The 15,759-nt window shown below is 40.3% G+C and overlaps 1 protein-coding gene across 1 annotated transcript; it reads right to left on the reverse strand.

Annotated features, from left to right (window-relative positions):
- Positions 1–1,849: 1,849 nt before the first annotated feature.
- LOC137168512 (heparan sulfate glucosamine 3-O-sulfotransferase 6-like) lies at positions 1,850–15,373 on the reverse strand. Its single transcript, XM_067571139.1, has 2 exons — positions 14,514–15,373; positions 1,850–3,432 (listed from the first exon to the last, which is right to left on the reverse strand). Exons 1-2 carry the CDS (start codon positions 15,035–15,037, stop codon positions 2,814–2,816), a joined length of 1,143 nt encoding a protein of 380 aa, XP_067427240.1. The 5' UTR covers positions 15,038–15,373; the 3' UTR covers positions 1,850–2,813.
- Between the last annotated feature and the right edge of the window lie 386 nt (positions 15,374–15,759).

Below are 15,759 nucleotides of genomic sequence, written 5' to 3' on the forward strand. Positions count from 1 at the left end.
GTATTTGTATTAAAATAGAGGTCAATATGTGTTCCTACAAATTCTATAAATGTTCTTTCTTGTAGCCATCTGGGTTGAAAACACCACCTTGGTGGATTCATAACAAGTTTAGAGTTATTAAACAATAAAGAAATTTGTGAATGATCAGAAATGACCAGACTGTCATACCAACAATTTGTAATTCTTGACATCAGACCCATAGAAACCAAGAAATAGTCAATACGTGAGTAGGTTTGGTGAGTGGCAGAATAACAAGAATATTCTCTGGATACTGGTTTAAATGACCTCCAAACCTCACACAAATTAAAATCTTGGATCAGTTGTTTAGGGGTCTTTCTTGTTTGTGAGTAAGACATATCTGACCCTTTTGATCTGTCTATACTGGGCTCCAGTGCACAGTTGAAGTCTCCCCCTATGATATAACGACCTGGGAGGCAGGATAGATTTTTTTTTTTAAAAATAGGGGAATATCCTCATCAGGACCATATATATTGACAATATTCAAAGTGTCTATAAGAAGGCTGCCTTAAGTATCTGCCTCTTAAGTCAGTAATGGTCATATAGGGATCATGCACAAGAGTTAACACCCCTCTAGCATGAGAAGAGTAGGAAGCTGCAGTGACCTGGCTGTTCCATCTTTTCTGGATCTCATGAATATCACTTTGTGGTAAGTGTGATCCCTGTAAAAGCAGTATTTGGAATTCAGTTGCTTAGCTCCATTTAAAACTTGCTTTAGTTTGGCCCACGTACTGTACGTTCCATGATGTTATCTTAAATACTGTATTGGAAGTCATATTCTGTTAAATAATGATAAAACAGTACTGAAAAGAAAAGAAAAGAAACATATACACCTGTGTATAATAGTACTGCCTATCAGACTGCTCAACAAGACAATGAATGTTAATGATTGATACTAACATCTTTCCCAGATGGCAGCATGGGAAATCAGTTATTGGTAATGCCTGTTGCTGGGCTGGCACAGTGAAAAGGTAGGCTACCAGTATGACTGCTAATAGAGAGTAATAAAAGTTGGCACAGATGAAGCAAGCCAGGCACATTTGAATTTTAGTGAGGCCCACTAAAAACTAATGCCAGACATATAAAACAGAGGGGGAATGTGACAGAAATACTGACTGGAATTAGAGGAGGCAAGATGTATGGAGGGAGCCAAAGCAATGGGTGTGTGTGCATGCAAAAATTGCAGGAATACACACATAAGCGTGCTCATGCAGGCAGCCAGTCCTTTTTTCTCATTTACAAACCGCTAGCAATTCCACAAACAAAGCTCAGTCTTACAGTAATCAATTTGATTGAATATTTTTGGTTTAATCACTGAATGCAAGACATGGTCAGGCATACTTCCATGCATTGTAAGAAAAAAACAAAAAACATCTGCAGCTCAGTGTATATATCAGATCTTAAGCGGGTTCCTTTTTTGGTTGTTCCACCAGACCAGATGTTTTTTTCTTCTTTCTTCCATGCAGGATAGTGTACCATGAAAGAGAAGAGCACTGCTGCTAATTCTGAGCCCAGAGAGGAAGGAGGGGGCTTTCTGAGTTAACTGACATCTCTCTCATAATTAAAGGCCACAGCGCACACGCAGGCCTAAGACTGTACATGTGGTCTCACTGTGTGGAAGCGGCGAGAGGACAAGTAGTGTGAGAGGAAGACTGAGGAAGAGAGGGAAAGAGACAGATTTCTCTCTGGTGAAGGCAGGAGAGAAAATAAAGTTAGAGTTTGTGAGAGTAAATAAAGTAGGGAACAGTAAAACAAGAACAGACAGAGAGAAAAACATTTTGGATTCATGAAATGGTTGAAATATTGCACTCTGGATAGATGTCATGTCAGATAAAACTTTATTTCATAACAGAGAGTCAGAGTCAGAATTACGGTTTCATACACTGCACTGTGCTTTGCGTACTTTACATACGGAGTTAAAAATGGTTCAAAATAATCACAGATCAAAATAGTCATTTATTGTAACGGAGTAACAGCTGATACAGTTGGCACTGTCCAAGGCAATTAAAACAGTAATGTACATTTGAAGGGAAAAATATGTACAAATACGTACGTTTCTGTGAATGGAATGTGTGTATGTGTGGTTTTTTAATAACTGTTATACATTTAATATTTACAGATGAGGTATCATTTGGTATATTAACTGCAATGTACATAGCCAGCAATATCCAACTCATTTCATTTCAAAGGCCGTTTTGAAACAGTAATGAGAATATAAATGCAGTCCAGGAAATAATGCCGATAAGCAAAAAGAAATAGTGGTTTATCATTGAATGTGACATTTTTTCCCAATGTCGTGTCAAGGAATGTTTAATCAGTCTTGTGTGTTGCTTTGTCATGTAATAAATACTTTTTTTCATAAAAAAAACTCTGTAACTGTTGTATTTTAAATCAACAGAAACTATAAATATCAGCTTATTTTTATAAACAAAACATGAAGCAAGTCTAAAATTATATTCAGACATTTTTTTTGCTTTCCCTTTGGTACTTAGTTTCCTTCTAACATTAACATAAAAGCAAGAAAATGGTTTAATGGTTTCATAACTGAGCCATTAACTATGTGTTTAACTTGCATATTAGCAGCACCGTGTTCAGCTTTTACTCCACTAAACAGCTCCTGTGCTGCATGTCATGTTGATCCCACTGAGGCAAAATAGCCCGAAGAGAGTCCCAGTTGGTGGACTTTGTATTCCTCCACCCCGTCCCTGAGAACGTTAGCCCTGCAGAGCATTAAACAGTCTCTACTGAAAGTAAGAGACTGGCTTTTATCTGGGCTATGACAGGATCCTCCTCTGTTAGTCCCAGCCAAAGTTTTGCCCACTCATCTGGTAGAAACGCTGATTGAAGGGCCTGTAGAAGTCTCTGAGCCTCTGCAGGACCTCAGAGGGGATCTGGGGATGAGGCCTGCCCTTAGACTTTCCAAGGCAGCGAGGCCTGCTACTCCCCTCGGGCTTCTTCAAGCAGGGAAAACCTTTGGTCTGATTGAAATAGAAGTGCTTGTCTGAAACAACCCGTTTCAGTCCCAGGAAGTCCTGAACCCGGCCCATCTCCCCGGCCGGATCCAACACCAACCGCTCACCGCTGACAAAAAGAAAATGAGACAAGGGGAAGTGCTGGAGCCAGTTCTCCAGATGTTTGGCGTAGAGGCCGATGCGCACGGCGCTCCACGTGGTGTCAATCAGACCTGTGGAGGAGTTTCTCAAGGCCAGGCTCTGGAAGGATGGAAGGCCGGGGTTCTTGGACAGCGTCTGGGTGTAGTCAGACACTGCCCGCGTCACAGGATCCCTCACCACAACAATGAGCTTGGTTTGGCAGTTCATAGTGCACACACGACCGGGAGCCTCCTTTGTGACAAAGTAGCTAGGGGTCTTCTCCATGGTGATTTGGCCGTCCAGCGTCCGAGGCATCAGGTTCCTGAAAGAAAAGAAGTGATTCTGATTAATCTCTCAAAGCCATAACGGTAGAAACTTTTTCAATTCACTACAACCAACCAGTGGCCATTTGAAGTATGAAAGCTTTAGTTGGGCTACTTTGGGGCAACAAAACAAGCTGTGAATAAAACATTGATATATTATCATCGCATACTATCACCTTTTAAAGTTGATATGGTGAATGTGTTAGCAAATAGTTGCCTATTTACACATCCAGCAGACACAGAGAAACATTAGCATTCAATTGAGGTCAAGTTCAGGCAACTGAGGAATGTAAGTCCAATAATCACCCTGCTTTTAGCTCTGTTTTGGTCTCTAATAACTCCTGAGGGAAATATCTGGCTCTCTTTAGCAGCTTTAGCCACTATGTTCACCAGCTAGTTGCTAAATCTTTCTGCCTTGGATGCTGTGCAGATTGAGCATGGTCGGTTTTATCAGAGCTGCCTATACTGCACTGAAAAGAACATCATGAGATAACACAAACACATTATATATACTACACATAAAAGCACCCCAAACGTGCATGATTAAAGCTTCACACACTGTTCTGTGTTTATGTACGAGGGCCCCAGCCAGCCCATCAGAGTCTTACTGTAAGGCCTGCACAACAGGACCATCCACTCACTTTGGGCCTGATGAGTCAAAACCACAAAGCCTCAAGAACCACTTAACAGCAATTTCCTACAGATTCCCAACCCCCGCTCCCCCTTTCTTCCTGCAAGAGCAAAGTGTCCCCCCTTCACCACCCTCACCTCCCCTTCGGGTTCCTACAAGGACCCAAACAGACCAAAATCTACAGGAAGTGTGACCAAGATGGTAAGCTGCTGAGCTCAGCTAGTGTTTTAAACATATGGCTGCAATGAGGAGAGATGATGTCTAGCACACACTAGTGAAAAGATGTGTTGAATCATGTGTGAATACACTGTGAAGATAAATATTGCAAAGTAATCTAGCACAGATTAATCTGTAAACTAAACCACTGATTACTAATAAAGTTATTTATCTTATATTGCATATTCAAACTCATCTATATGCATTTTCTTCACTACTTTATGAAGTTTGTGGACCTGCTGCCCTCTAATCTAATTTATCTCTGCAATATCTGGCAAAGAGCTGGCTTTGTATGCAATGTGGGTAACATGGTATTCAACAGATCTGGCATTTATTCATTTGTCCATATTTGACATTGACAGACTGCGTGAGGCAGAGCTGTGGTGGATTTGGATTTCAGAAATAAATTGTTTTGCATGACAATAGGATGGTGAGCAATGTTTGAAACAGCAAATGAATGTTCTGTAGTTCGTTTAACCAACACGTCTTCTGGTGTGTTACTGGAAACAGGGAGCTTTCATGTGGCTCACTATAAAATAAACAAGTAATAGAGCCTGTGTGCTTTATTTGTTTCAGATTGGAAGTCTGTATAAAGTCCAAATGTCAATGACAAGAGGATATTCAAAGCTACAGATGACTGATGGAAGTTTATGGGGAATTTATTTTAATTTTGCCAGTTATTCTAGGGTAACTCTATGCGGTCAAAACACTGATTTGATGATTATTAGTCCCATTGTTTGCTCGTTCAAGTTGGTACAAAAATAACAACTGGCAGCTTTTAAGAGAAAAACAACAGTGAAAGCAAGAAATTGATATTAATCACTTTGAGCTAATCAGAAAATAAAAACATGCTTTTTGCTGTGGGGAAAGTTTGACGAACCTCACTTTGAAAAGAAAATGAACATCTTGAGTGCAGTATACCAGCATTATTTATCTTTGAGAGAGCTTAAATTTGCATTAACTGATTTTTTAGGTCAGTTGAGAGCATCGGAAACAAGTTGTGAAAACCAAAGGTAAACTATGTTTTACTGTGTTAATGATTACAGGAAGAGACATTTTGTCATTACATAAAGTTTGTTTTTACATGGAGAGTACATGATCATGGATGTGGAGAGAAAACTTCTGTGGAGTTGCTCCTGAGTACGTTTCAAGTTTCCCCCCTTTACTTAAAGTTTACTTAAAGCCATTTCAGTCAACCCCATTAAATGATCCCCATAATAAAGGACCATTCATTGATTATTATCCAACTACAAGAGCTGCAAATGGCCTATCCCTGCCTGTCTGTCCCCTGTTTATCTGTGTCTAATCGATACGTCTGTCTCTATATGACAGATTGTTCACTGTGTGCGTGTGCTTGAGTTTGCGCACGTATACACATGCATGCAGGAGAGCACAGAGGTGTCAGTGTTTACTGATGAGAAACTGAGAAGTCATCCCCCCCCTCTCTCTCTTGTCCATAGTCTTGGATTTGTCCTTCACTCCTTCACACAAGTGTCACTTCAGTAATTGACCATAAGTTGTCTTTCCATCCTCATGAATAGTTAATGACTTGTGGCTTTCCCCCACTCTCCTCAGGTCCCTATCACCCTAATCACAATCTGTCTCATTATCAGAGAATCAATAATAGCCATTTTTTATCATAAATCTGTTCCTGTATGTGGTGTCAGGAGAAACTGTAAACAGAGCAGGGATGATGAATGTCTTGTCCATTTTTTCATGCATGCAAATTTATTGTTGTGTTACACATGTTTTACAAATATACCTTTTTCATTGCACTTGAGGAAAAATACCTTTCGGTCTAATTTTTCAGTAAGTAACTCAAGTCTTGAAGATGTTTTCTATTTAGCCTGGTATTGGAAAGCCTTGCTGACTAGCCACATTAGTCTGGAACTCCCTGCTGTTAAAAGGATGTAGCGCTTTTCCTCCCTGAAGTGCTACAGTGCTGATTACATTACTGATATGTTCTAGGCAGTCTGGATCAGAAGATTAAATACTAACCCTGGCAACAAGGATGTGGCCAAGAGACTTCCTGCCCCCGAGATTATGGGTTCCCCTGCCGAAGTGCTGCAGCTATATCCCCTTTAGTGCCCTAACAAAAGACATTCTCTACAGAAAGCAGGACTAATTGTAGATAAAAAAATTATCACAAAAATCCAATTATCATGTCATTATCTCAAATAAAAACAGATCCAAAATTCCACGGGTTATTATACTCATCTACTTGACCATCTACGCTACTACTGACTTGCTGAGGGAAAGGAGCCTTCTGCTTTGGCAAACATCTCTTCAAAGAAATGGTGGAAAAAAATCAAGGCCATAAAAATGAGAAGGAGAGCAAACAACAAACTAAAGGAAAACATTTCCCAGCAGTACTGCTGCGCTCAAAGGGTGACAGAAGAAACCTAAGGGCCACAGACAGGCTGACGGGACGAGTGTGGGAATGTTGCTTTATGCCTCCATGCCCGGATGAAACATATGCTGTTGTTGTCCTCTGACCAGAAAACATCAAAAAACTCAAATTAAGTTATTTTTCTGTGACATGAAGGGTGGATGACATAGCATCTGAGACGCCACACTTATGTATCTGCTGGTGCGTGAAACAATTGTCACTCTTTTGATCAATGAGCAGAAAATAGAGCAGTTTAAAGGAATAGTTTTGGGAAACACTGTGATTCACTTTCTTAATGAGTTAGATGAGAAGATTGCTGCCACCCTCGTGTCTGTACAAAACAGCTAGCCTAGCCTTACAACATCTCTAAAGCTCACTAATTAGGGTTTTATCTATCTAGTTTGTTTAAATAAATACAAAAACCAAAGTTGAAAAATTTGCCATTTCATAGGGGGTTATGTGCAGTCTTGGCAAATTTTGTTACAACCAGCGTTCAGTTAGCTTGGCAAAAAGAGTGGAAACGGAGGGAAACAACTAGCATGGCTCTCTCCATATCTTACAAAATCTTCCCTACCAGCACTGAAAAAGCTCACATAACCACCTGTAAAACCACAACTTCATCGTTTTTATTCTTCAGTTTCGGATTAAACAAACAACATATAACATGTTAAGTAGTGAACTTTAGAGGTGCTGGTAGGTGGATTTTGTTACCTTTGGACACTGCCAGGTTAGCTGTTTCCCTCATTTCCAGTATTCATGCTAAGCTAAGCTAACCGGCTGCTGGAGGTAACTTAATATTTACCATCATTAAGAGTGGTATCAATCTTCTCAGAAAGCTAGCCTGGATCTGTCAAAAGGTAATAAAATTAGCCATTTTACTTTTAGTAAAATGTCTAATTGTCTAATTGTCTAATTGTCTAATTGTCGTTTTTGACAACTAGGGGAGGCTGGCTAAGAAATGGCCATAGAAATTAACGTGTTAATTAGTGAGCTCAGTGATCTTTTCATCTAACTTTCCGCAAGAATGTGAGAAAGTGCAATACCTAAAATGTCTCGCTATTGCTTTAAGTATAACCTGGGTGTACCACAGTGACAAAGCATGAAAGTTCACCATGAGAACACATGAACACACCACTGACATGATGCTACCCAAGACCCTGCATACACTGGAGGGCTGTTGTCGCCATGCTGTCTCCATGTTCTTTGTTTAAACAGAAACTTGAGCAAGCAAGGGGGCCTCAAAGTGTCATAGACGCCAAAGAAATAGAAATAAATGTGTATTATACCAAATGTAGCCTGAGGATGGGCTTGAGACTGAGCAACAATACAATAAACAACATTTCACAACAGCCAGTGACACAGTGTCTGTCAAAGTCATATTCATCTCACAAATTGCTGAAAAAAAACTTGATGCAGTGTGTGTCTCATAAGTGCCTGGAGGTGAATTTCCGGTGCTTTAGCCGACACACATCACCTCTCTACATAGGCAGGGAGAGGAAGTGGAGAGTTAAATCCCTTTGGGAAACCACATGACTGGCAGAAAGACTGTTGCCACCCACAGATTTTAAAGACATTGTTATCAGATGATTTTTTCGCCATGAATAATGATGCAGTAATGGAGTAAGAGGAGGGTTTTCTCAACAGGAGGTTAGCTGAAGTACCATACTTCCACAGAGACTACAATATTTTACATTTTCATCTTTGGTGGGTTGCAGCAGGATGCCACCGCAATGAGTATGAGTGTGTATGTGTGTGGGGGTGGGTAGGGGGTAAAATCATGCACATGTGTGTCTGCAAGTGTGTGTATGTGGGGGACTTTTCTATAAAGAAGTGAAATACTTTTTGTTGGCCAATGGCTAATTAGTGAGTAGCATATGAGCATCCAGTCTTAATTAGGTGTCGGATGTGAGGTCAGTGATTTGCTGGGGAGTTCAGTTATGGTTTCAGCATTTGGCACATGAAAGTAGCAGTGACACTTTCAAAGGTAGAAGTGCTGATTTGGGCTGGGTATTTTCTACAAAAAGCCTCTTTCCTGTTGAACAGAATCTCTGTTGATAGCAATATTGGTCTGTCAGTTGGCTCCACCACTTTGGTCCGGACTGAAATATCTTAACACTGAACGGGTTGCCATGAATTTTGATAACAGATATGTATGGTGGCCAGACGATGAATCCTAATGAACTCTAATGGTGACTCCCTGTGCAGCGCCACCGCTATGTCTCCTGTTGGTTATACTACAACACTTAGTTTGGAAAAATGTGCTTTTGCATAATTTGGGGGAATTTAAATATTCAGTAACTTCACTCTTATACAGTGTAGTGTCCCGAAAACCACTTGTCACAAAATATAATTCTTAGGTTTATTTCATTATTTTATTTATTTTAGGGTTTTTTGTCTGTTCTACAGTTAGTTCTATAGTGTAATATATACTGTTCTTGTATAGTTCTGGTTTTCTTATTTGTAACATTGAAAATGAAAATAAAAGAAGATTGCATTTCAAAATATTTGTGTGATTTTTGGGGGCAAGGTGGGAGCACCTCAGGGCATCCAAATGGCCAGCAGCGGACCCGCCCCTGAGTTTTCCTCTAGCACTACCAGCAGGTTGACATTTTTGTCTCAGAGTTGAATTTTATCACAACTGTTGGATTGCCATAATGAAACTTGTTACAGACTTTCATGCCCCCCTCACAGTGATCTGCATAACTTAACCTAGAAAGAATACTGAGTAAAATTATTATGTGATATGACATGGAAATATCTAATCAAAGAATAAGTCAACAAGACTATGAATCGGAATTTGATGCTAACAGTACTTTTGATACTTGATGCTCGAGACACATTTTGTACCTCAAAGGTATTAAAATTAGTTACTCAATCCTAGTATTGACATGAGCCTGATGCTAAACAGAACATTATGATGTACATTATGATATCATTTAAATGTTTCTTTCCATTTATAGATCTGGTTCAATTCAAACAATTTAATTGTTGATTAAATATGATAAAGAAATTGTTTCCCAGAGGCAATATCATTGAGTTGCCATTGGATACACCCATCTGTTTTCATGTTATTCTTTTCTGGAAATGGCAGTGCATCTGAGCATGACAACCAAGCATCTGAAACATTTCATTTTAGCCGAATGAGACAAAACCATTATTTCTATACACAGCATTTTCCTCACTAGCTAACTACAGAACGGAGCAAAAACGACATGACTGAAACGAGATTTCACAGGCGCCCCCAAAATAGACCACAATGCACCTCAAATGATTATAATTCCCACCATATGGGGTGTGAGTGTGGGCCTTTTCAAACCTTATAACACCAGCTAGACCCAACTCCAGCCAAAACCCACCACCATTAAAACACACTACAACTCAACACTATGGAGACCACTTTCTGGTCTGTTACACCAATCAGTCGTGTTCAGCCTCTATCACTAATGGCCTCAGGGCTGGACACAGAACGAGGTGTGGAGAAAATCACCCTCTCTCTGGAAAGCGTTGCACCATGTGCACTAAAACGAGACCACTTTCACCATTTCAACTGCCAAAAATCTAGACATGGTAACTATGCTAATCTGGCCTCCTAGAAACACTAAAATAAAACAAGCATCAGCTGAATTTAAGTTACAGAGCACAGTACATAACAACTCTGTCCACCAAATTAAATATAAAAATAATGGAGGTAAAATGAATGATTTAGTTCCATCATCCAGTATTCAACACTATGAAAGTGAAAAGTAAAGGATATTAGTTTTCAGATATTAAGTATACAGTCAGGACTCATTTATATTCACATACACAGCAGCATAATTGAGCAACATTTCAGGTCAATACACAGAGAGATTAAATATTGTGTGGTCAATACTCTGTCACACCTGATCAATGTCTCAAAATATGTCTTTAATTTTCATTTAATTGAATTTGTGTGATGTATAGCCTGTATAGTAAACTGTATAACCTATTTCACACATCTTAATCTTAAAAATAGTCTTTAAAATATGTATTAATTTCTATTTATACAGGTACTCAGAAAAATGTGAGGGGTCAAAGGGCATTTTTACGTTTGTAGTTTAAGTCAAAAATTATGATTTTCTTGGAAATGAAATGTTTGTTTTAGTTAATTCTCTAGATTTTGTAATAGAATCTAAAGTAGCTGAAAGCAGCTGGAGCTATTCACAAAAAGAAAATACAGCAGAGGAACAAGAGACAGGCTGAATAGATTTTGTAGCTTTATTAGCCAGATCATCACCTTTCTGATCTAACAAGATTGGTGCAAATGACGTGTTGTTAAATTGAAAAGAAGAATATTTAAAGTGACACATACATTATCCCATATACCAGCAGACGTGCCCCTTATTTTCACCTGCTGTCATCACCTTTATATCCTTATCTACATAAATCTGCATAAAACTGTCTTTTTTTAAGAAAGCCAATGTAATTTTCAGCAGTGCTGACATTTCTTGTTGCCCTTGTGCTTCTGCCCTTAAAGGAGTTAGACTATATTTTAATAGCAATCCGATCAGGCGTGGCCTTTGGTGTCAAGACTGTAGGTCAGCCAATTGACAAGCTTTCAAAATATTGATGAGGCTTGTGTACTGGAGTTTTTCCGCAAGTAGAAATGCAGAAACGATCTTAAATCAAATTTTATGGAGATTAAGTTTCTAAAATTTATTATTTTGGCTCTTAGATCCAAAGCTGTGTAAATGGTTATTGCAAGCTCAGTGTTCATCTCTTTTAAAACAGGAACTGCTTGTTCTGCTACACAACAAAAAAAACAAATGTGCTCATTTTAACGTCATCGAGGAATTGAAGATAAACAAAAAAAAGGACAGAATTTCATGAGTTACACATTCCAGTCTACGTCATAGTGACATAGCCATGACAATCAGAACCATTGTGCCATGGAAAGCTGAGGTTTTTCAGTTTTCTGCGGCGGCTCTCAAGTCCCATATGAAACCCATCACTCCATGAAGTCCCCTTAAAGCCATAAAACAACACAGAAAATCATTAAATCTTTGCTTCATTTTCAATGCACTATTTGTGGCTTTTTCCATTCCCGTAATGGGCTCATGCACACATGCAAAGAAGAGGACGGGACGGAGAGACAGGGTGGAGGAAAGACAGAGAAGACTGACTGGATCACTCAGATAAAAGCAATGGAAAACACACACACGACTGAGGTCTCAGTTTGTCTCAAAGAAGACAATGCTGTTGGGACAACACACATGGGAGGCTGTGTCTGTGAAGTGCCTCCAGTATGCAGATTGCCTCTGTTTCCATCCAATATCTGACAGCAAAAACTCTGCAATATATGACAGCGCCTCTCGACTCGACTCTCATCCATCTGCTAAAATCGCATCCAGTCCGTGCTTATTTCTCAGTCCAAGACACATGGAACCAGAAGGACTATCACAGTGCACAAATTGTTGTCAGATATGCTAATCCAAGACCATGTGTCTTTGGCAAATGCTATGATTTTATTATCGGATTCTGACTCAACTGCAAAATGATGAATGATTTTCTGATTTGGAGGCTTTCAAGTGAGTTTCTTATATTGATTGTGGCGTGCAAATGTCCTACGTGTCTGCTGAAAGGGACAGTCAGTACAGACAAACAATGAAGGTTAAATTAATGATTCAGTGAAATATCTATATCCATATTTATGTTAGAAATATGATCCTGTTGACCTGAGAGTTGCAGATGAAGTGGGGAACTTCAACAAGATAAAATGTCAAAGCTCAGGGATGCTTTTCAGAGCCTGTCATGCACAGCAGCAGCCCTACTGAATCTATGTGTGTGTGTGTGTGTGTGTGTGTGTGTGTGTGTGTATGTGTGTGTGTGTGTGTGTGTGTGTGTGTGTACAAGAGTGTTTGCTTCCAGATGTGATAGTGAGTTGACCCTCTGTGTTGAGTGACAGTCAGGTGGACTTGAAGGGGACTTGCTTGTTCCACATGGATGAGCTCTTTCTGTCACTGACACACACACACACACACACACACTCAAGCCACTGCTCTCCACGACTTCCAGCAGCTTCTCTGTGGGTCGCTGCAGATGACAGAAAACATATTTTCCCAATTTCTGAGATTTGGTGACAACAGGAGAATCATCTTTTAGTGATTTCACCCAGGATCACATTGCTGCTGTCTCTTTTATCGTGTTAATCCCTCCAACTCTTCTCCAACTCCAGTTTCAGCTAAGTTCATGTCTATGTGAACTCACCAGTGTTAAACCCCAGGTGATTAGACGGTCATATCATTTGTCAAATCCATACAAATATGCCACTGAAAAATCAACAAATTTAAATGCTAAGAAATGAGTTCATAATGTCATAATGTTGCATGTGGAGTCTTTGTTTTGTTGCTTTGCTTCAAGATATTATGACTGATGTTAGTGTCGCTGTGGTGTTACAGCAATAACAAAACTAAAGCATTAAAGCATAACAGCTTTACAGCGCCAGTGAGGCTAATTAAAACACACAGAAACACACATTAAACATGCCCTGGAAACACCAGGTCTGCCACAGGTATTTCCACATAAAGAAAACATATACTACTCTGAATAGTAAAGAGTAGTAAATAGTAAAGGGGGAAAGGCAGAGGAGAAGAAAGTGGAAAGGAGAAAAGAGTGGGAGGAAGTGGTGAGAATGTGTTATAGATAGACAAGAGAAGTGTTAAAGAGGAGCAGTAGATAAGGGAGCAAAGTGCTGACATGTATGTAAGCATATATATGTGTATGTGTGTGTGTGTGTGTGTGTGTGTGTGTGTGTGTGTTTGTGTGTGCAAAGAGAAAAAAGAGACAGGAAGCATAGCAGCATGCTAAAATTATCAGTGGTGAAAGTGTTTCCATGTGTCCCCATGTTCTCAGTTAAAACACAACTAAGGGGGGGTTAAGAAAAAAACAGATTAAATTACACCTTAGTTTCAGGCTCTTGCACCATCTTGCTATCAGCGCGCTTGTTTATCACTTTTTTCGTCCTATCAGGTCTCACTCGCTCCTTGTGGTACCTGAAACAGTATTCTCACACTGCTCTGCTGAGACGTTTGAGCTCAGCCAGGACTTTCTCTGGGAGCTTGTAGAACATCTGGAGATGATCAGGACCAGCTTCATCCAGACCCAAATCCTTCTTTAGGGACTTAACTACACTCAAATGATAGCTCTGGTCAGCCTGGTCACCCCAAATCAGCTGCTGTCACTATGACAGAAGCCCAAGAACATTTTATAGAACTGCAGCCAAGGCCATCTGACACACACCATGCCAGCATGAGCTAATGGTATCAATCAGGCGTATTTACATTTGGAAAACATTGTTTTATCACTGTAATGTTCGCCTGAATGGCTTTTCTGGCAGAACCATTCAGAGCAGGGTGTAAATGTTAATACAGGATGTCACATTGAAGCATATAAATGGTGTTTAGATGACTGTCAAGATGATGAACTGCTCCTTAGAGACCCCACTAGCCTTTTGATCTACATTTGCAGCACACAGGGGAGAATATTGGCTTATGGTGATTTGAATACAGTACATCAGCCAGCCAGTGGAGAGCTGTCCTGTCTATTGACAGGAGGCTTCATCACTTCTGCACAGGAGACTGGTTGTCAGCAAGGACATCACTGCTGTTCATCTGACCCTTCAGCCTGCCACCATACATCAAACAGGTGTCATATTCCTACTGGGAGTCATAACATATCTGTGGCATTCAATAGTGAACTTATGGTGAACCTAAAACTGTATATAACAAATTATAACTCATATTCATGCTGTATAGTGCACTGCTGGCTTTGTGTGCCTTTTAAAGTTTGTTTGTGTGTGTGTGTGTATGTGTGTTTGTGGTCCCTACCTGTACCACTCCAGTCCTCTATCATAAAACCTGTCGAAGAAGTGAGGCTCTGCACCGACCGCTCTCACGTCCGGGTGGATGCGGAGAAACTCCAGCAGGGCGCGGGTTCCTCCTTTCTTCACGCCGATTATAATCGCCTGCGGGAACCTTTTGGACCCGAATGTGTTAGACACGGGGATGCCGTTGCTCTGAGCGCTTTCCTTTGAGCTGTCCGGCTCGCGGTGCGGCAGCTGCCCCGGCGCGTCCACCTGCTCTGCGTCCGCGGAGGCTGTGCCGTTCCGGTGAGACTGCGCGTCCGGGACGAGGCGCGGCGGCGGTCGCAGGTCGCCAAGAATGCGGCGATGATTGTCCAAGATGTCATAGTCTAAGTTTTGCTGGCTGTATAAAGTTCTCGGAGCTGAATCACAAATTCCAGTGAGGCAGTAGAATAAGTAGGTGAAGATCAGGACCATGGTAAAAAACACCGAGACTTTGGACAGCGCCTTTCCAAAGTTGAACCTGACTCTGCATCCACTACATCCCATGAGTTGATCTCCTGCTCGGTGCCAAAGGGCCGAAACGTTGACAGCATGCTTCTTCTTCCTACATTGATCGGAGTCGCTACTGTTGAATTGATCTCGTGGAACCTGTTGCGTAAAAGTGAGGCATCACATGGAGAGCTTCTGGCAGCAGAGGACCGGCTCAGTGGATTTGTCAAAAAAGATCTTCATAATCTTTGTCTGCTTGTTTTTTCAGGAAAGATTTGTCCAAAATGATATTAAATCCTTTTAGGAAAAGAAGGTTTTGTCATTAACAAATTTAAATTGTTTGCAATTAGATGAGACTTCACAGCCTGATGTATCTGTGCGATCTGAGCTCTACTAATCTCTCCGAGTCAAGGTTTCTCCTCTGCTTCTCCTACGCCCTTTTTTTTTCCAAGTCTCCACCCTTCTCTCTTCAATAGGATAAACATGCCTCATGGGGATATAAACTTCATATAGAGGCAGAGTAGCCAATTATTTCCATATGGCAAAAAATATTCAAATATATTTTTACTTATGACATGATTTCTATTGAAACATGCATGAAACCCAAATGAGAAAAACATACATTTTCTTCGTGGTCTGTGTGTGTGACTTTAATGCATTTAAAGGGATTTACATAAAATGAATTGTTTTGCAACTTAATGTATGACACAAGCAACTAAATTTATCATTTTTGAGGAGTGGGTTGCATGACAAAAAATCTGGAGCATTTTATCCTGAAC

The sequence above is a fragment of the Thunnus thynnus genome, chromosome 17, assembly GCF_963924715.1.
Source record: "Thunnus thynnus chromosome 17, fThuThy2.1, whole genome shotgun sequence".
Lineage (NCBI taxonomy): Eukaryota > Metazoa > Chordata > Actinopteri > Scombriformes > Scombridae > Thunnus > Thunnus thynnus.

Bases quoted from the DNA above. Each gene is read 5' to 3' on its own strand.
- LOC137168512 (XM_067571139.1), bottom strand. From the start codon at position 15,037: ATGGGATGTAGTGGATGCAGAGTCAGGTTCAACTTTGGAAAGGCGCTG. The intron at 3,433-14,513 runs GTAGGGACCACA...CTTTTCTTTCAG, and splicing joins AGAGGACTGGAGTGGTACAG to GAACCTGATGCCTCGGACGC.